This window comes from Ammospiza caudacuta, chromosome 24, assembly GCF_027887145.1.
Source record: "Ammospiza caudacuta isolate bAmmCau1 chromosome 24, bAmmCau1.pri, whole genome shotgun sequence".
Lineage (NCBI taxonomy): Eukaryota > Metazoa > Chordata > Aves > Passeriformes > Passerellidae > Ammospiza > Ammospiza caudacuta.
The window spans coordinates 6,959,184-6,978,140 of NC_080616.1; the positions used below are offsets into that span (position 1 = coordinate 6,959,184).

Here is an 18,957-nt window from a genome sequence, read left to right on the forward strand (position 1 = left end):
TCCCCTATCCCTGTACTGCGTGTCCTCCAGCCCCCTGCAAGCGCCTTGCACTGCATCCCCCCACCCCTCCTTGGATGCTGCCAGCAGCCATGACCTCCCTTCGCTGCCCTGATCAGATCTGATGCGCAATAAAACACCTTAATTAAAAAAATACCAGGCGGCCAGACCCCACTGCGAGCCCGCCAGAGAGCCCTCGATTAATGACCCCTCGCATTCCCCTCCGCCGCGTCCCCGTTAATGATTTACAGGCTCTTCCCTCCCTCCCGCAGGCCAGAGCAGAGGGGAAGGGGCTCCAGGGAGCGCCCGCAGGGATTTTCTCACCCCTGGCACATTCCCTGCGTGGGGACACCAGAGCTGAGGGAGCTGCCGCCACCCCCGGCATGGCACAGCACAGGGGAGCGGCACAGGGCTGCATTCCTGGTGCTGCCCCCATTGCTGCCACCTCCTTGGTGCCACGGGGGACCCCGGCCGGGCTGGCAGCCGCCCCCCACCCACCTGAGCCCCACACGCTCGGGGCACACAGAGCGTGGGGGGAGCCGGGAGCGGGGCCAGCGCTGCCCCCCGCCGCAGCCCCAGGCTTTGTGCTCCCGGCACGCAGCCCCGAGGAGGTTTCATGTTACTGGGAAACTGGGATGGCGGGATGTTCCCGGGGCAGCCCCGCAGACAAAAGGCCATTGTGCAGCCGCGCAGCCATGGCTGCAGCCCCGGAGCATCCTGCTCCTGCCAGAGCCGGCAGCCACGCCAGGCCCAGGAGTGGCACAGCCGGTGGAGGAGGAGCCCGCGGGCTCCCCAACGCTCACGAGATGCTGAGCAGCTCCCCAAAACCCATGAGATGCTCCAAAATAGAGTGCCCAAGCCAGAGCACCCCACACACGGCCCATCCCCATCCCACCAACAGCAGCACCCAAAATGCATCCTCTCCATGCCAGGGGACAGGGGTGGCACTGAACCAGACCCTGCTGGCACCGAGTAGGGGTGACGGGCAGGGACACGTCCCCGCAGGTCAGGACGTGCAGGTGAGGGGTGGCTGAGCCTGAGCCGCTTTCCAGCCCCACCGGCTGATCCTGCTCGCCCTGCGGCCGCCATGGATCGGCCTGTGCCGTCTCGGGATCGTCAGGGTACGGGGAGTTATTTATGTGCATTTCCCTGTGCGGGGGCTGTGCTTGTTGCAGCCCCAAGCGTCCCGGAGCAGGGCAGGGAGCGCCTCCAGCTCCTTCTCCTGCTCCCACCCCACCAAATTCTCCTCCGAGCCCCCAGCCCCCGCCGCGCCCCATTAACCGCAGCTCCAGAGGCTCTGCAGGTGACAAAGACACCCGCTCGTAATTAGCCAGGTGGCCTTTCTAATCACCCAACAACCTGAGCTGACTCAGAGGATCGGGTTTCCCCTTTCCCAGGGAAATTAGCAGGAATTAGGCGCCCAAATCCCAAACGCAGCTTTGCGGGGCTCGGTGGCAGTGCCAGGACGCAGGGCAGGGCAGGATAAGATGTGTGCCACTCAGGGCCACCCTCTGGTCCCCCATGTCCCCCCGGGTGCCTTTGGGGACACCTGATCAGCACCTGCCGTTCTGAGGAGCCCAGAGAGCTGGGGGTGATTTCAAGCACCTTTTTTCAGGGCATTTTCCAGAGGTGCAGCTTTCGCAAGCCCCGAGCACCCGTTCCACCATCAGTGCTCCTCCCGGGCCTGAAATATCGGCTAAACAAATCGAGATACCAGCTAATTCACATGTGCACGCCCCATTTGCAGCTCCTCGTGCACCCCATGGGGCTGGCCTGGGGCTGTGCCCTGCAAACCCCGGGCTCAAATCGGCGCTTTAAGCCTGTAAGTTATCAGGTGATTTAGGAATTTGTCCCCAGAATGGGGCTGCAGCAAAACGCTGCCCTGGTGAGAGCTTAATCTGCTCCAGGGGTGAGAAGGAGGAAGGAGCCATTTAATGAAATTACCGGGCCTGGTTTGGGCTGGGTCCGGGGCTGTTTGGCCGCATGGGGCTTCATCAATGGGGCCATCGGGGAAACAAAGCCGGGAGGGGAAACAAAGGCCACGTCCCTGTCCCTGTCCTCCCGCGCCATGCCGGCCAAACTGCGAGCACCGGGACCGGGACATCCCCGTTCCCATCCCGGGGTGTTCCCAGCGGGTTCGGGGCTCTGGGACACCCCCGTTCCCATCCCGGGGTGTTCCCAGCGGGTTCGGGGCTCTGGGACACCCCCGTTCCCATCCCGGGGTGTTCCCAGCGGGTTCGGGGCTCTGGGACATCCCCGTTCCCATCCCGGAGTGTTCCCAGCGTGTTCGGGGCTCTGGGACACCCCCGTTCCCATCCCGGGGTGTTCCCAGCGGGTTCGGGGCTCTGGGACACCCCCGTTCCCATCCCGGGGGGTTCCCAGCGGGTTCGGGGCTCTGGGACACCGCCGTTCACATCCCGAGGAGTTCCCAGCGGGTTCGGGGCTCTGGGACATCCCCGTTCCCATCCCGGGGGGTTCCCAGCGGGTTCGTCCCACCGGGGCTGCACAGCTCCATGCGATGCCACCCGACCCGGCACAGGCTGCTCTGCCGTGCCCCACGGTGGGCTCAGCTGCCATGGGGGGATAATAAATCATTTGTTTGCCCGTTTCAAGCCGTTTTCAGCTTCCTCTGCGGCTGCAGAGCTCAACGGCAGGATGGGGGAGCTCACCCAGCCCTGCTCCCAAACCTACTCGGCCGCGAGCTGTAAATCAGGAACCCAAGTGCAGAAACAAAAGTGAAAATGTTCGTCCCGGAGTGCAGCCCTAGGCCCAGCCCTGGGCTCTGCTCCAGCTCGGTTTTTTCGCTGTTTTGCCCTCCTTGCACGTGGCTGTGTGCCTGTACCTGCCTGCTAGGCCATCTTCCCACCTCTTTCTAGTTCTGGGCCACCCCTGCAGCTCTGGTTTTCTTTAAGGACCAAGTGGTCACCCCACGGGTGAGCCGGTTTGGGGGGCTCCAGCGTGGGCTCAGGGAGTGGGGAGCTGCCCAAACTTTGAGGGATTAAAGCAAAGCAGCCCCAGTCGCTTTCAGAACTCGGACTGCTGCCATTCACGAGCAGTGCACAGTAAATAACAAGGGATATTAATAACAATGAGCCTCTGCCAGCACACAAACCAAGTTCCTCATTGGGCTCACGGCAAAGGGGAAGCCTGAGCAGCAGCATTGGGGTTAAAAGCACTCTTGCACATCCAAACCCAAGCAGGGCTGCCTGCAGGTGGAGAAACGTTGATTTTAACCACAAAAAATGGGTACTTGGGGTCTGCAAACAACCCCTGGATGGACACAAGGCCCTGGGACAGGGAGACCCAACAGAGCTTGGATCAGGAGCTGCACAGGGTGCAGGCAGGGTGTGCTGCTCTTCCTGCAGGTGTTTGGGAGCAGGAACCCTTCTGCAGGAGGGTTTTCCCCCATCTTTGTTTCATTTTTTAATTGTGATAAGGGGACACTGCTCCGATTGTGTTTTACGCAGGGGAATTTGTAGGGGATTTGAAAAATCCAAATAACAGTTAGCAGAAAGAAGTGCCCCAAGCCTGGCTGGGTTTGGTTTGTTTTTCTTCACCAACATTCCCTGCCACAGCAGTTTTGCACAGGAAGATATTGATTCTTTCACATTTCATCTTTTTAAGGGTCTCTTTTTAAAAAAAATATTTTAATAAAAACTTTTCTGAAACTGAAACTTAAATGCAGCAGTCTGAAGTTCAGATCTTCACGTCAGAGTTCAACGCTTAGAGTCAGGATGGTCAGAAGCACCTAAATCAGTTTCCATGAGATTTCTGATTGTTGTTTTCTCAGGAGTTTGCAGAAATGTTGCACAACGGGATGCTGAGCTCTGGATTTCCTGGTGTCCCATCAAGGAAAAGCATCACAAGACCCCCAAATGCTCAACTTGTGTTAGAAACTGCCCCGACACAGTGGGGACCTGGGTTTTGGGGTACCTCGCTGGAGAGCTGATCTCAGCTGACTGCAGACTGACCCAAACCCCTTCCAAACCAACCAAGGAATTCTGAACAAAGCTCATCACTGCAGACTGAGCCCAGCAGCTGCCTAAAGCCCAGGAGAGCCTTGGGGCCACCCATGACCCCCAAACCCCACTGTGCAGCGAGCAGAACCTGCTCCCACAGCAGCCTCCCCTTCTGGCAGTGGCGCTGCAGTAACACATTAAATTCATATCACACATTCAATTAATATCACACATTCAATTGACATCACAGCACCCTCCAGGCGGCCTGGGAGCCCCGAGGAAGGAGCCCCCACTGCTGCTGCCTCCACATGGGAACCAGAAGCTTTTGTGGGGGTTAACCTGGTGAGGAGGCAGCAAACAGAAGGAGCATCGTGCTCCGGCCATTAGCACATGGCGATTGTCCCCACAGGGACACCAAACCCCCCACGCCAGCACAAAATACAGAGAGGGGAAAAATGATGGGGGATCACGTATAGTGGGGCCACCACCACCACCACCACCCAGCCGGGAGCATTCCCAGCGCGGGAACGCGAGGGTGCCTCAATCCTCCCGGGCCTCGCAGGGGACGCTCCCTCCGCCCGCGGGGAGCCCGGCGCGGGCAGGGCCAGGGGCGCAGCCGCCGCCGCAGCCCTTTGAACGGCCCTATCGCTCCCGGCCGCGCCGCCCCGCGCCGCCCCCGCCGTGATGCGGCCCCGGCTCCGCCTCCCCCGCTCCGCCGGCGCTGGGAGCTCCCTTCGCCTGTTTGCCCTTATTTAATTTCGAGTGTGATTTTGCTATTTTTAGCAGCTGGATCCCCTCCAGTAAGGCTAGGAGCTCGCTCCGCTTTTTTTTTTTTCCCCCTCTCCCCCCTTTATCCCCCCTCCTATTTTATTTTTTTCCCCTCGTTCCCTGCAAATGATTTTGACCCAGCTTCCTTCCTCCTGGAGCAATTTTTTTTCCTCTCTCTCTCTCTTTATTATTTATATAAATACGCGGGGCCTGGCGGGGCCGGGGATGCGGGGCTGAGCCGCAGCCTCTTCTCTTCTCCTTGCAGATCCGCAGTCGCCGCGGGCGGGGGGTCCCTTCGCTCCGCAACACAGACCCGCCGGGAAAAACAAAACCATCCGAGCGGCCCCAAAACCCACGGCGAACGCGATCAAGCTGACTGTGAGTGCCACCTTCCTCTTCCTTTGCTGCGGGGGGCCGGGGCTCCGCTTCCCCTCGCCGCATGCGGGGCACGATCGGCCCCGGCGTGTGGGGCTTTGCAGGGACGCGGCTGCGTGCGCGGCTCGCCGTGCCTCGCTTTATTATCGCTATTAATTAATTATTGTTAATAGCGGCGTGATGCACCTGGCGGGCCGCGGCCGAGCCGGGGGTGGGGGGGGTGGGGAACGGGCGGGGGTCGCGACTTTGCTGCACTAACTCGGCTGTGGGTGATGCGAACGGGCCGCACCGAGCCCGGGGGGGCCGGCACGGCCCCGGTACGGCCCCGGTACGGCCCCGGTACGGCCCCGGTACGGCCCCGGTACGGCCGGCACCGTGCAAGGTGCGCGGGGCCCGCGGTGCGAGCGGGGCCCGGCGCTGAGGCCGGGGCGGCGGGAGGTGCGCGGGGCCGCGGCGAGGCCGAGGCCGGCGCTCGGCGATCGAGCACACGCGGCTCGGGGCGAAGTTGCGGTGCTGGGGCTCGGCCGCCCCCCGGATGGTGCCCCCGCACCCCGCCAGCCCCGCAGGCCGCCCGCAGCGCCGGCTCCACGAGGGGTTTTATTACACCACCCCCCCCCCACCACAGGACAGGGGCTTCACAAAGCCCTGATGGTGCCCTTCCTGCCTCTTTTCTTTCTCCTCCACCTCCCTCCTTCCTTTCCTTTATCACTTCCTTTTATTATGCATCCCAGGAAGGAAGGGGGGGACTTTGCTCAATGGCAGCCCCGGGGTGGGGTTCAGGGCAGCCCCACGGCGGGTCTGTGCTGAGGAGGAGCCCGCGCATCGCTCCCGGCCCGCACCCCTGCCCAACAGGCTCTTCAACTTCTGCTCCACGATTCCTTCCCCTCCTCCTTCCCCATCCCTCTGCCAGGAGGTGCGGCTGGGATCCTTCTCCAGCTGCCATCGGGCTGGATTTTCTGGGCGTGAAGAGCTTTTATATATATATATTTATATATATATATATATTTTTTTTTTTTAAGATCTAAGGCCCCCGCCTATCTCCCCGCTTCTCCTGGGCCAGTTTGTTTAATCTAAGAGTAGGTGGCAGGAGCGGGGGATTTATGGGGTTATCAGCACAGAGCAGCATAAGCCAGCGCAGGCGGCTGGCAAGGCGAGAGCAGGCCCGAGAGCGGGCGGGAGCATCGCTCCCAGGGTTCAGGTTGGCCCTTGTGCAACCCAGAGGTGGCTGCTGAGGACAGCCCAGCTCACGCTGTGCGGAGCAGAGGGAGCCATCAGCCTGGGGGAGGAGGGCCCGCCGGCTCAGCATCCACAGGGATGGAGAGGGGAGGAGGTTTTTCCTTCCCTCCGTCGAGAGGCAGATGTGGCCCCTCCACCTCCGAACCGTGCGGAGATGTTCCCCCCGCCCCCAGCCGCGGGGAGCCCGGCAGGCCCTGCCCGCGTCCCCCCACTGATTCCTCGCTGCCTGGAAAGGTTTCTCCCTCAGCTGCTTCCTCTCCTCCATGGCAACCCAGCTGCTCCCTCCCTCCCTGCGTGGCTCTGCTGCGTGTGAGCAGGGCCGGGGCTGCTCCCGCCATGTGCCCGGCACGGTCCCACAAGGCTGGGAGCACACCCGGGGCACGTGCTGCCAAACCCGGGGGCATCACGGGGAGCTGGGGCTGCCCTCGGGATCGGGGCTTGGCTGGGGAGGTGCTGGGATGGCCGAGAAGCATCCCCCATTTCCAGCGTCCTCCTTCCCAACCCCCTCTGCCTGAGCCCCCCGAGTCCTCTCAGCTCTGGAGCCCCTGCAGAGAGCTCGGAGGTGCTGGAGGGAAGGGTGGGATGAGGAGAGATGGGGAGGGAGGGGTGGGTGGGATGAGGAGGGATGGATGGGTGGGTGGGAGCTGCACGTGCTTTACCCCAGCGCCACCAACTTTGCAGCAGCTGCTGCTGCTTTTGGTGGGGATGGAGGAAGAGCCAGCAGCACCCCCGTCCCATGGAGGGTCCCCTTGGCATTCCCAGCTGGAGCTCTGTGGGCTCTGCTCCCTCCTCCAGGGCAGGAGAGCCCAGCAGGGTGGGGGCCATGCTGGGCCCATCTGTTTCCAGCTGCGGGAGGGGGCACGGAGCAGCTCGAGGCTGCTCTGCCTCTGACAGAAATTGACTTAAAAAGAGACAAAATCCCCGTCCCAGCCCGAGCAGCAGCCGGCCCTTTGCTGGCCTAAATCTAAACCATACTTCTTTTTTTTCCTAAGAGACTCCTTGAAGGGCTCTGGGATGCTGTGAGTAATATTTTCGGGGTGTTTACACTACAGCATGGTTTCTGTCTCCCAAAAAACAAAACAAAAAAAAAAAAAAAAGACTCCGAGGGTGGTTTTTGTTGTTGTTTTGCACTCATGAGTCACTTCCAGAGGGGAGCAGGAGCTGACGCCTGTTTTTTGAAAAGGCTCAGAGGTCTGAGAGTGGCTCCTCGGGCTGCATGTGCTGCCCACACCCTCCCCAGCGAGGCTCAGTGTCCCAGGGGGCTCAGCACCCTCTGCCCCCACAGCCCTGCTGTCCCAGCTGCTCCAACACCATCAAATGGGGAGCAGCTCCTCAAAACTGAGCATTGTTATCCCAGAGGTAGTAGGGTGCCTCCATCAGCCCACACAGGCTGGGCACACAGCCTCTGGAAAGCCTCACCCTGGGCAGGTGTCCCCAGCATGGCCATGGTCACCCCACCTGTGTGGGGTCACCACAATCACCGGGGCTGTGGCAGCAATCCTGCTGCTTCCCGCCCCGAGTCCCTCCTGCCGCCAGCCCGGGCACGGAGCCACCCCACAGCTCTGGAAAAGCAGGTTTTCCCTGTGCCCCTGGGAAGCAGCGAGGTGGAGAGGGGAAGATGGAGCCTTTTCCTGGGTGGAATTGCTCCAAGAGCAAGGCAGAGCTGCGCAGCCCTTGGGGACGTGCACAGGGGAGGTGACAACCTGGTGTCCTCAGGTCAGGTGCCTGTCCCTAACCCCAGCTAGGCAGCAGGAGCAGTGCTGAGGGTGGGGAGCAGGGCTGTGGGACCCTGAGCCCCCCTCCATGGCCTTGGCACCCCTCTGGGGACACCCAGAGTCCCCAATGCCACCACTCACCCTGTCTCAACTCACCAGTGCCAGCAGCACATCTGGGATTCCACATTAAATCTGGAGCCTCTCCTCTCCTCGAGGAAAGGGGCCAGGCAATGCAGGATGGGCTGGACAAGCTGCTGCTCCCCAAAAGCCTGAGGGGACCCCAGGAGCTGGGCACTGGCTGTGGGTGGCTGTGCCATGGGCTCAAAATGCAGCCAGGGCATTTTGCTGCCCAGCCCGTGCCAGGAGCAGGCAGGGGGCACCTCTCCTGCCCCAGGGTGAGGGCTGGGGGATGTCATGGTGAGCCAGAGCAATGCCTGACTGACCTTCCTCCCTTCCTCCCTCCCTCCCACTCCTCCTCACCCTGCTGGGACAGACGATGAGTGAATCCAGCGCCAAATCCAGCCAGCCCCTGGCCTCCAAAGGGGAGAAAGACGTGGCGGAGAAGAGGGGCCGAGGGCGGCCCAGGAAGAAGCCGCAGGTACGTGGGGTACCCTGTCAGAAAGGGGGCACTGGGCACCCCCAGGGTGCGGGGCAGCAGGAAACCCCCCCCCCACACCTACACCCCCAGTGCAGCCCTGTTACCCCTTTGGGCAGCACCTCCCCAGCAAGCCCTTCCTGGGGGTCTCCAGAGCCCCCCCAGAGCTCCTGGCCCCTGCTGGGGGCTCTCCTGCCCCTCCCCAGGCCCTGCTGAACCTGCCTTTGCAGACAGGCTAATTAAAGCCCCATTAGCAAAAGCTGCTCAGAGAGATAAGATGCTGCTGGAGCCTTTATAGTACCAAACCCCGCTCAGCCCCTCCCTGAGGCAGGTGGGGTTTGTGCACATCGTTTTCCTGCAGAAAAGGTGATTTGTGCCTTCCACGACACTTCCTCGGCTGCTGAGCAGGGGCTGGGTTGAGGGGCCGTGGGGATTGTCCAGCTGGGCTGAGTGGGTGATGCTGGGGGTGGAAAAGGTCACCTATGCTGAAGGACACACAGGAGCCTGTGCCTGGTGTCTGATCACCAATCCCAGTGTGACCAGTGCTCCCAGTACCACGTGGGAGCATCCCTGCCCCGGCAGGGTCTGCAGGGACCCCCAGGCTGCACTGGGAGCCACTGTGGGCCTGCAAACCCCCTGTGCTCTCCCTCCAGCAGGAGCCCAGCGAGGCCCCGACCCCCAAGAGACCCCGTGGACGGCCGAAGGGCAGTAAAAACAAGGCCACCACAAAGGGCAGGGTAGGTACCTGGGATGGGGCTGCTCCAGCTGGGGGCTGGCACCACAGCAGGTCCTGTCTGAGCTCAGTTATGGACAGTTTAGGCCAGATCTGGTTCTGTTTGAGCTCAGTTATGGACAATTCAGGCCAGATCTGGTCCTGTCTGAGCTCAGTTATGGACAGTTCAGGCCAGATCTGGTCCTGTTTGAGCTCTGTTATGGATAATTCAGGGCAGATCTGGTCCTGTTTGAGCTCAGTTATGGACAGTTCAGGCCAGATCTGGTCCTGTTTGAGCTCAGTTATGGACAATTCAGGGCAGATCTGGTCCTGTTTGAGCTCAGTTATGGACAGTTCAGGGCAGATCTGCCTCTGAGGTGGGGATGGAGGGAGGAATCTGGCCCAAGGAGGAGGGTGGGGGAGCTGGGGGGCCGTGTGTCAGCACCAGGACACCCCAGATAAAGCTGTTTGCAAAATGTGCGACTCACATCCTGCACCCACCTCATGACTCAGGGGCATCCTGGGGCTGGGGGGGCTCGGGGGTCTGGCAGCAGCACCCCAGAGATGCCACTGGGGTGATGAATCACGGTGGGAGGACAGGGAACACTGCCCACCAGCATCCTGGGGACAGCCTGACCAAAACGCCTCTTTGTTGTCCCGGCTCAGAAAGCTGCAGTCACACCAGGGAGGAAACCTCGAGGGCGACCCAAAAAATCGGTGAGCAGGCTTTTCCCTTCCCCATCCACCCTGGCAGGGCGCTGGGCACTTGAGGGGCGCAGCAGCTCCCCAGAGAGCCCCAGGAGTGCACGGTGGAAGCTGTTGGGTTGGAGGAGCTCAGAGCAGCTGAGCCAGCAGGACACTGCCCTGGGTGGGCTCTGAAGCCTCCAGAGGTGTGGGTGTGAGGAATCCTGCCCACCCCACCTCCCCACGGGCCCCAGAGCAGCGCTGGCTGGCTGGTCCTGCCCTGGGGACGTGCTGGCACACGCCTGCCCGGGTCCCTGCGCAGCATTCCTGCAGCCCACGGGTGCAGCCACCCCCTTCCCTCCCTGAGCTTCCTTCCTCCATCCCACTTTTCCTCCTTTCCCCCTGGGTTCAAACGGCTGCCAGGTACCCCGACAGTTTCATCTCCTTTCCCTGCCTGTCCCAGATTTTGCTCCTTTTCCCACTGAAATTCCTGGCAGAGCCGAGGCCTTGATGCCAGCCAGGGCTGCAAACCCGAGCTGCCACCCTGGGGTCTCCGGTGCCGGTGTCACGGTGCCAGGAGCTGTTTGGTGACCCCGGGCTGTGCAGGGGGGTGTGGGAGGAGCCTGTCCCGTGCCAGCAGCGGGGCCGTGCCGGGACACGGGACACGCTGTCCCGCTCTGGCAGGCGCGGTGGCGTTTTTGTGAATGGAGCGGGAGGAAGCGGGGGCTGCTGTGAGTCAGGCTCACTCAGCCCTGAGTCACCGGTCACAGCCTCCCACCCCGGCCTGGGGGCTGGACAGGGACACCCGCGGCTGCCACCACCCCGCTGGTGACCACAGCCCCACACTCAGAGGTGTTTTGGGGAACGGTCTCCCCTCCTCACTGTGAGCCCACCCAGGGGCTTCTCAGCTCTTCTCACCTGGGATTTCCCTCCGAGCTGGGCTCAGGCGCAGTCCTTGACCCAGCTGAGTTTCCCCTGTTGTGTGATGTGCCCGGCCAGCCCTCGGTGCAGGGGCACCGGAGCACTGCCCTCCCTGACACCCCCCGGCCACGCTCCCTTGCCTTGCAGCAGCAGGACGAGGAGGAGGTGAACATTTCCCAGGAGTCATCCGAGGAGGAGCAGTGACACCTCCCGAGCCGGCGCTACCTCATCGCCCGACGGCCCCGCAGCGGCCGGGGGAGGGGGGTGGGGAGAGACCCACTGTGCCGCCCCGGCTTCCTCCTCCTCCTCCTCCCTCCTCCGCTCCCTCCTCACCCTCAGACAACGGCAGCACTGGAAAATGGCCCAACCCGGGCGGCCCCCGCAGCCCCCGCCCGGGGCAGGCACCTGCCCCAGCTCCCCCTCCCCAGCCCTGGGGTCCAGGGCAGCCCCACTGGAAAGGGGGATCGTGGCACAGAGCCGGGGCTGGCACCCCCCACCTTCGCTGCCCCCCATGCAGTGATCTCACCCCGCCTAGGAGGGGGCTGGCTGCCCCCCCAGCACTGGGCTCTGCCCTGGGGCCTCTGCAGGGAAGAGATGGGGGGCAGTGAAGATGAGCCCCCCCCCCCCCCCCCCCAAAATGCATTAGACCTCTGCTCTGGCCTGCTGCTACCCCGGGCAACCCCCTTGGTCCCCCCAGTCCTGGGTGACTGCACTGTGTGTGGGAGCAGCTCCCACAGCAAGGGAGCCCATCCCTGGGGTGCCCACCCCGAGGGGTGCCAGTCCCCAGGGGTGCCCGGGCACGGCTGGCTCTGGGCAGCCCTCTCCTCATAGGTTCTGGTATATATATATTTTTTTGTTGAGTACTTTTTTTCCTTTCATTCACAACTACCTCTGGATATTTAAGTTCCACTCTCTGAACTCACAGGCGTGCTGCTGCACTGCCAGGGCACCGTGGGCTCGGTGGTTCCTGTTTTCGGGGTGTTGCTGGGGGCTGTGGGGTGTTTTTTTTTTTTTTTCCCCTTTTTTTTGGGCTTCATTTTTCTTTTTTTTTTTTAATTGTTATTTTGAGGTCTAGTTTGCTCTGCTGCTTCAAGGGATCGAGGCTGGCAGGGCAGAGGTGTGGGAGGACCATGGGATGCTCCCCCTGCCCCTCTGCCCCGGCACGACGGCTGCAGCGGGACCGGAGGTCGGTGCCGGGCGGCCCCGGCGGGAGAGAATCGGGGTTTGGTTTGGGTTTTTTTTTGGTTCACTGTTAACGACCTTTTGGGTTCCTATTTGCAGTTACTTGAATAAAACATTTTATGGATGTTTGTGACCGGCCTCTGTCCACGGGCCCCGGCTGGGTGGGGCAGGGCTGGCTCCTCCCGGGGCATCTCCTCCACAGGGACATGCGGCCATCCACAGGGATGGAAACACAAACAGGCAGAGCCCTGCTGCCCCCCAAACTCCCACCCAAGGCCCTGAACCCCCAGCCCCACTCGGAGCCCCGGGACCAAGGCAGAAACACGTTTATTTACCCCATTTTCCCCCAGGCATCCCGTGCCAGCAGAACCTGCTGCTCCCTGCCAGCCTGCCAGCCCCAGGGGGCCCTCCTGGGCTTTCCAAGGGGCTGCTGGAGCAGTTCAAGCAAAAAAAAAACAACCCAAAAATGGCAAAACCAGGCACTGAGGTAGGAGATGTCCCATCCTGGTCAGTGCTCAGAGGTGGGGACAGCAGCTGTGGCATCATGGCACCACTGTGGGCACGTCCTGCCCGTTCTGGCCAATGAAACCAGTGCTGCCCCGTGCTCCCTTCCCTCCCGCGGGCAGGATCCGGTCCCGGTGCTCCAGGCAGGGTCAGGCCCTCCAGTCCCGGCGCGGGGGCCAAGGGGGCGAGGGTCCCCCCCAGCCGGGCACCACCTGCAACACAGAGGGACACACCTGCAGCCCAGGGCGGGGAATGCACTGCCCACGCAGCCCAACCCTCCCAAAAACCTCTGCTTTACACCCAAAGCCCCGCTCAGCGTTCTTGGCGGCCTTTCCCAACCTCAATGATTCCCAGAGTTCCCTGGGGACAAGCACTCGCTGCTGCTGCTGCTGCTCCTTGAATTTTCCATGGAAAAACTGGATAAAGGCCAATTCCCACCACAGCGACTCACCTGAGCCTCCTCAGCCTCCACCAGCAGCTCCTGCTCGGACTCGGGCGGCTCCTCAGCCGGGTCGTAGCTGTACATGGGCAGCAGCCGGTGCCGCAGCCGGTCGGACCTGCCGGGGGTCTCCGGTGAGCGCTGCCCCCGCACCCCCGCAGCCCCCGGCCCCGCGGCCCCGCTCACCTGCGCTTCTTCTTCACGTACATCACCTGCGGGGAGAGGCATCAGCGGCGCGGGGCTCCGCACCCCCGGAGCCCCCAGCCCGCCCCAGCACTCACCGCGGCCAGGAGGGCGCCGAGGAGGGTGAGGAGGAGGAAGGGCCCCAGCACGGAGCCCACCAGCGAGTCCCCCGCCGCGCCCGCGGCCGTGGGCGCCGTGGCGTTGCTCATGACCCAGCGCCGGCTCCTGCCCGCATCGGGGGGACGCGCCCGGCCGGCCCCACCACGGCAGCTCTGCAAGCCACAGGCGGCCTTGGGAGTGACCCGCACCCCGGGAATGACCCGCACCCCGGGAGTGACCCGCACCCCGGGAATTCACCGCCCGGGAATGACCCCAACCCGGGAACCCACGGCCCGGGAATGACCCGCACCCCGAAAATTCACTGCCCGGGAATGACTCACCTCCCGGGAATGAGCCCCACTTCGGGAATTCACCACCAGGGAATGACCCCGACCCGGGAACCCACTGCCCGGGAATAACCCACCGCCGGGAATGACCCCAACCCGGGAGCCCACGGTCCGGGAATAATCCACCGCCCGGTAATGACCCGCACCCCGGGAATTCACCGCCCCGGAATGACCAGCGCACAGGTAATAACCCACCTCCCGCCCGGCAATAACCAACTACCCGGTAATGATCCCCCTCCCCGTATCACCCCGTGCCGGTAGGGGCACTCCGCACCCCCTCCCTGCAGAGCTGGGGCTGGGGTGGTTCCGCCTTCACCAGCGGCAGGACCGGAGGGACCCCCGCACTGGGCTGCGCCCGGGACACCGTCGGACCCCGGACCCCACCCCAATTCCCCCCTGTTCCTCCTGGTCCTGTTCGGGATGCCCCGGGGTCCCCCCCCACTCCGGGGATCCCCGCGCGCGCGCCACGCCCCGCCCCGCCCACCTGCGCGCGCCGCCCGCACCCGGAACCCGCGCGGCGCGTGACGGGCGCGGGGCGGGGCCGAGCGCGCGCGCGGCAGGGGGCGGAGCGATGGGATAATGGGCGGGGCTTGTGGGCGGGGCCGTGGCGGCGCGCGGCCGGCAGGGGGCGGCAAAGACCGGGCGGGGGGGGCGGGAAAACGCGTGAGGGGAGAAAAGGGAAACAGGGCCGAGAAACGCGGGGAAAACGGGAAAATGGGAACCGGGAGGGCCAGGAAGGGAAAAACGGGGCAAAAAATCGGGAGAAAGGAAGAAAAAACCGCTGTTGTGGGGGGCACAAGGAAGGCGAACAGAGGAGTGGGCAGATAGATGGAGGGAGGGATGGGGGAATTGAACATCTGGCCCAGCTGGGGGTGTGGGTGAGAGAAGAGAAGAGATGGATGGATGGATGGATGGATGGATGGATGGATGGATGGATGGATGGATGGATGGATGGATGGATGGATGGATATGTGGTTGTGGTGGGAGACAACCATCCCACAGGGTTTGGGATGGCCGGGTTTCAGGGGTGCCAGGCAGGGTCCCCCCACACTGGGGGCTGCTGTGGGGCTCCTGCCGTGGCCGCTCTCCCCCAGGCTGGGCCCGTGGGGACTTTGGCAGGGGCTGTGACGGTGCCAGCGGTGTCACCCACAGGGTGGCAGCGCCCCAGCCCTGATCCCGGCCGCGGGGCTAATCCGCTTTGCCCGCGGGCACCAGATGGTGCCGCTAAGTGGGTCAGGCAGGAGCGGGGACACCAGGGAGCGCCCAGCCCCACTGCGCTTCCTAACAGTGACAAAATATAATCATCGGGGGAATGGGGTGAAAAACGAGCCTGGACATGGCAGGGTTGGGGGGACACAGCCCCTGGGCTGGCAGCAGGGCAGGGCTCAGCCCTGCGGAGCATCCAGAGCCTCCTGAGCTGGTGGGGAAGAGCAGCAACTGGTCTGCAGCCTCTGGGATGAACTTGCCCATGGCACAGCCAGTTGTACCCTGCCTGCACCTCTGCCTGCACCTCTGCCTATACCAGTCCCTGCACTGCTGCCTCACCTCCCGCCCAGCCCATGCAGGGTTATTTTCCCCTCTCCAAACCAGGAAGGGGCACCAGTTCTCCCAAGAGTGGCCAACTGCAGTTGTTCCTGGGGTCCCATTGTCCCCAGGGATCCTGCTGGCCCCACCAGCCCACACTGACCCCACTCTCCCCAGCAGTGGCATTGGTTTCCCTGTCTGTGTTGACTCCCCCTGCCCCAGAGACCCCTCCCAAACCAGCCCCAGCCCCTGTTCCCCACTGCAATGGGGGAACCACAGAGTGGGACAGGACCCCCAGTCCCCCCCAGCCCAGCACTGACACCTCGGGAGCCTTCCTTGCTGCCACCATCCACCACTGCCCATCCCCTCCCCGCTGAACCCTGCTGCGCCAGGGCTAAAAATAAATCCATCAATTTCTAGGAAAGCTCCTTGGAGAGCATGAGCGAGTGGGAGCACATGGCCAGGAGGAGCATGCGTGCTCCAGGGGAAGCAGCATCCTTGGGAGGAGACCGGGGCCACCAAGCCCCTCCACATGGCCACAGCCGGCCCAGGACACCTGCAGCATCCCCAGGTTGTTTTGTTTTTTTTTTTTTTTTTTTTTTCCCAATCCACGTGGACATTTATTTTTACCAATCCACTGCTTCCCAGAGCACCCAGATGAGGGAAAAAGGGGAGTCAAAGCTGGGGCAGCACAGGACCTGCTCATCCCTGGAGGAATCACCCCCTTGCTAACCTTGGCGTGGGGAAGGATTTTGGGAAGGCTGAGGGCAGCATCGCCACCCATCCTGGGGACAAGGCACTTTGTGACCAGGGTGTCAGCCAGGGGGACAAAGCCGGACTAGCAGCACAGGGTATTTATTTCTGCCCCAAACCCCGCTGTGAGCCATCACCCCCCTCCGCTGCGCTCCTCGGCCCCCAGCACATAATTGGGGACAGCTTTGCTGAGCCGCTAAGCTCCCGTTTAAGCAGCTGAGCGCGAGTGGCCGGATTTCCAGGCAGCGCATCCCTGCGGCTGCTCATCCGCCCGGAAAGGCCGGGGCGGGGGTGCCCGGTGCCCGCGGGGGCGCAGCCGGCCCGGCTCTGCCCGCTCAGGCATTAACGCCGCCGTCAGCCCGGATTAATTCTGCCCTGGGCTCCCGCCGCAGCTGCGGGGAGCACCAGCCCCGTGTGTGCTCAGGGAGGAGCCGGGACACAGCCAGATCCCCAAGGGAATTTGTACAGGCTGGCCTAGGGATGGGTATGCGCACCAGGACAGGTTTGCTTGGCAGGGCAGCCGCAGTGGCACCACGCAGTGCTGGTGCTCTCGGTGCAGGCTCCAGCCAGCCTCTGTCCCATTTATATTGTGGGAAGGATTTTGTGAAAGAGGTGGGAGCACATTCAGAGGCTCCTCTAGGCTCTCTCCTTAAAATGCTCCTTTTATTGCAGGGTGCATGCCCCATCAGAGCCCATCCCAACACCAGGCTGGTGGTGACATCCCTCCAGGTCCTCTTCCATGCCCCATCAGAGCCCATCCCAACACCAGGCTGTCAGTGACCTCCCTCCAGTTCCTCTTCCAGGCTGTGGCTGTCCCAAGCCACCACAGGCAGAGTTTCTCCTTGGGTGACACTTGACCAATATCCGAGTTCAGCCACGAGGCAGAGACCAGGCAGGAGGCAGAGCCGTGTGAAATACTGGCGTGTTTATTGGTTGGCACTAGATTACAGCCCACACTCTCGGCAAACTGGCACCCAGCGATTTTATTTTTTCAATTTTTCACTCTTTTAATGACAGTGACGGCCTCCCTCTCACACACAACTCGACAGAGGAAACCCCTCATGACAGGACCCCACTGCACCACCCAGCTTCACACACAGAGAGCCCTCCAAATTCCTGGAGACACCACAGATGAGAGGTCAGAACCGTGTGGGGATGTCCTGCAGGTGGGGGTGAGGTCGAAGGTACCAGCTCAGACACAAAGCAGACAAACCCCCACAGCTCTGACCCGCCATGGAGAGTCCTTGTTTTGGGGAGGAATGGAGAAACCTCAGGCAAACACAACTATGGACACGAGGCTGGACAATGGACCCTGGGCATTCATCCCTCTGCTGGGTCTGGGGTCCCCTTCTCCTGATTTGGGGGGGACTGCCAGGAGCCCCCCACGTACACAGAGCTCATGGAAGGACTGAGCAGCAAATGCAAAGTGATCATTCCAGATTTTCTGATTTAATAAATATAAAATAGGACACACAGGAAATTCAACAAACACTCTCAGACTTCCCCAGGTTTCTGAGGCAATTCTAGAGCAAATTCATCAAGTATAACATCAAAATTCCCATCTTCCCATCAAAAAAAAAAAAAAAAAAACCAAACCAAAACAAAAACAAAACAAAAAAACATCTATGGACTAGCACCAGAGAGAGATTTATAAATCTCCTAAATACAACTTCAGTCCAGTTCAGTTTCTTTTTCACCAGCTCCACTTCAGTTCTGTACAGACCCCTGCCACTACCCCAGCACAGCGCTCAGGATCTCCAGAGCCCAGAGCAGCTGGATTAGTTCATTCCAGGGTTAGGAAAATGAGGATCACACCCTGTGTGTGTCAGGGGCTCAGCTGAGGGACACCCCAGCCAGGAGGTCACCACGTCCCTGAAGGGCTGCAGCCACCAGATGATGCCATTACTGAGGAGAACAGAGCCAGGAGGGAAAACCCAGCCTGGGGCCAGAGCAGAGCAGGCAGAGGGAAAAGCTCCTCACAGTGCCACAGGCACTGCCTGGGGCAGGTCTGGCTGAAGATGCAGCTCCAGCCCCACCAGCACAGGCTCCACTTGGGAAGGTGAAACCCCAAACCAGCCCCTCACCAAGCCCCAAGGTTCCTGTATGCTCTGCACAGGGATGGATGCTGCGTCTGGCTGTGTGAAAACACCAACAGGTTAATTTGGGATGAAACAGAGAGAACAGGCAGGAAAACGCACAGCTCTGGTACAAGGGGCACTCGTTGGACCTGTGCAGCCTCCGGGATTCTGATCCCTGCTCGCTGTGGAATGCTGAACACAGCTTCTGCATGGAAAAGCTGAGGCAAAGGCCCAAAGCCTCTGCTGGATCCGGGAGGGGAACTGAGGATTCCTGACATTCCCTACCCACATTTTTAACCACTGAATACTTTGTGGCCACACAAGGGAAAAAGCAACACTTGCAGATTCCAACCCCTTTTCAATTTTTCCCTTTACAGAGTTTGCTTTAAGGCACATTCCAGCTCAGGCTGAACGAGCTGCCTCAGTGCTCCACACGAGAGCAGGGAAGAGCTCACAGCATCCACCTACACAGGAACAGAGCTGGTGGCAATGCTGATACTGCTGCTCCTTGCAGCCCCAAACCCAGCTCCCACCTTCCCCCCAGCAGCAGGTTTGGGTGCTGCCTGCCCAGCACCCATGGGTGAGGGACCCTGACGTGCAGCCCCTCCCATCAGCTGGGTGATGATGAAGAGCAGCCCCTCCTCACCTCACAGCCCAAACCAGCACTCAGGACCTGCCAGGAGGGGGGACCAGAGGGCTGCTGCACCTCGCTGGGTTCCTGGGGACACCCTTTGTCACACCCAGCTCCCAGCAGTGCCCAGAGAGCACAGCCAGGCTGAGAGCCAGCTGAGAACTGCTCCCAGGGCATGCTGACACACACAGTGACACCTCACATAAGGGTCAGGCCAGCTGAGGTAAGCAACCAGCTCGGAACAGCACCAGTTTC

The 18,957-nt window shown here is 61.8% G+C and overlaps 2 protein-coding genes across 4 annotated transcripts; one reads left to right on the forward strand and one right to left on the reverse strand.

Annotated features, from left to right (window-relative positions):
- The first annotated feature begins 4,674 nt into the window (after nucleotides 1–4,674).
- HMGA1 (high mobility group AT-hook 1) lies at nucleotides 4,675–12,268 on the forward strand. 3 transcript variants are annotated; one of them, XM_058819441.1, is made up of 6 exons: nucleotides 4,675–4,756; nucleotides 4,990–5,102; nucleotides 8,544–8,648; nucleotides 9,299–9,382; nucleotides 10,024–10,074; nucleotides 12,032–12,268. In XM_058819441.1, the coding sequence occupies exons 3-6, from the start codon at nucleotides 8,547–8,549 to the stop codon at nucleotides 12,035–12,037; spliced, it is 243 nt and encodes an 80-aa protein (XP_058675424.1). In that variant the 5' UTR covers nucleotides 4,675–4,756; nucleotides 4,990–5,102; nucleotides 8,544–8,546; the 3' UTR covers nucleotides 12,038–12,268. The 3 variants fall into 3 exon arrangements, with proteins under 3 accessions (XP_058675424.1, XP_058675422.1, XP_058675423.1); XM_058819439.1 differs by lacking the exon at nucleotides 12,032–12,268 and adding an exon at nucleotides 11,110–12,022; XM_058819440.1 differs by lacking the exon at nucleotides 12,032–12,268 and adding an exon at nucleotides 11,110–12,022 and having other exon boundaries at nucleotides 9,302–9,382.
- A 216-nt stretch (nucleotides 12,269–12,484) lies between these two features.
- Nucleotides 12,485–13,887, reverse strand: SMIM29 (small integral membrane protein 29). The gene is made up of 4 exons (XM_058819558.1): nucleotides 13,369–13,887; nucleotides 13,274–13,299; nucleotides 13,100–13,205; nucleotides 12,485–12,860 (listed from the first exon to the last, which is right to left on the reverse strand). The coding sequence occupies exons 1-4, from the start codon at nucleotides 13,477–13,479 to the stop codon at nucleotides 12,798–12,800; spliced, it is 306 nt and encodes a 101-aa protein (XP_058675541.1). The 5' UTR covers nucleotides 13,480–13,887; the 3' UTR covers nucleotides 12,485–12,797.
- Between the last annotated feature and the right edge of the window lie 5,070 nt (nucleotides 13,888–18,957).

Coding starts and splice junctions, on each gene's coding strand:
- SMIM29 (XM_058819558.1), bottom strand. CDS start 13,479: ATGAGCAACGCCACGGCGCCCACGGCCGCGGGCGCGGCGGGGGACTCG. Junction 13,300..13,368: donor TCGGCGCCCTCCTGGCCGCG/GTGAGTGCTGGG, acceptor CTCTCCCCGCAG/GTGATGTACGTGAAGAAGAA. Junction 12,861..13,099: donor TGGAGGCTGAGGAGGCTCAG/GTGAGTCGCTGT, acceptor TCTGTGTTGCAG/GTGGTGCCCGGCTGGGGGGG.
- HMGA1 (XM_058819439.1), top strand. CDS start 8,547: ATGAGTGAATCCAGCGCCAAATCCAGCCAGCCCCTGGCCTCCAAAGGG. Junction 8,649..9,298: donor GGCCCAGGAAGAAGCCGCAG/GTACGTGGGGTA, acceptor CTCTCCCTCCAG/CAGGAGCCCAGCGAGGCCCC. Junction 10,075..11,109: donor GAGGGCGACCCAAAAAATCG/GTGAGCAGGCTT, acceptor CTTGCCTTGCAG/CAGCAGGACGAGGAGGAGGT.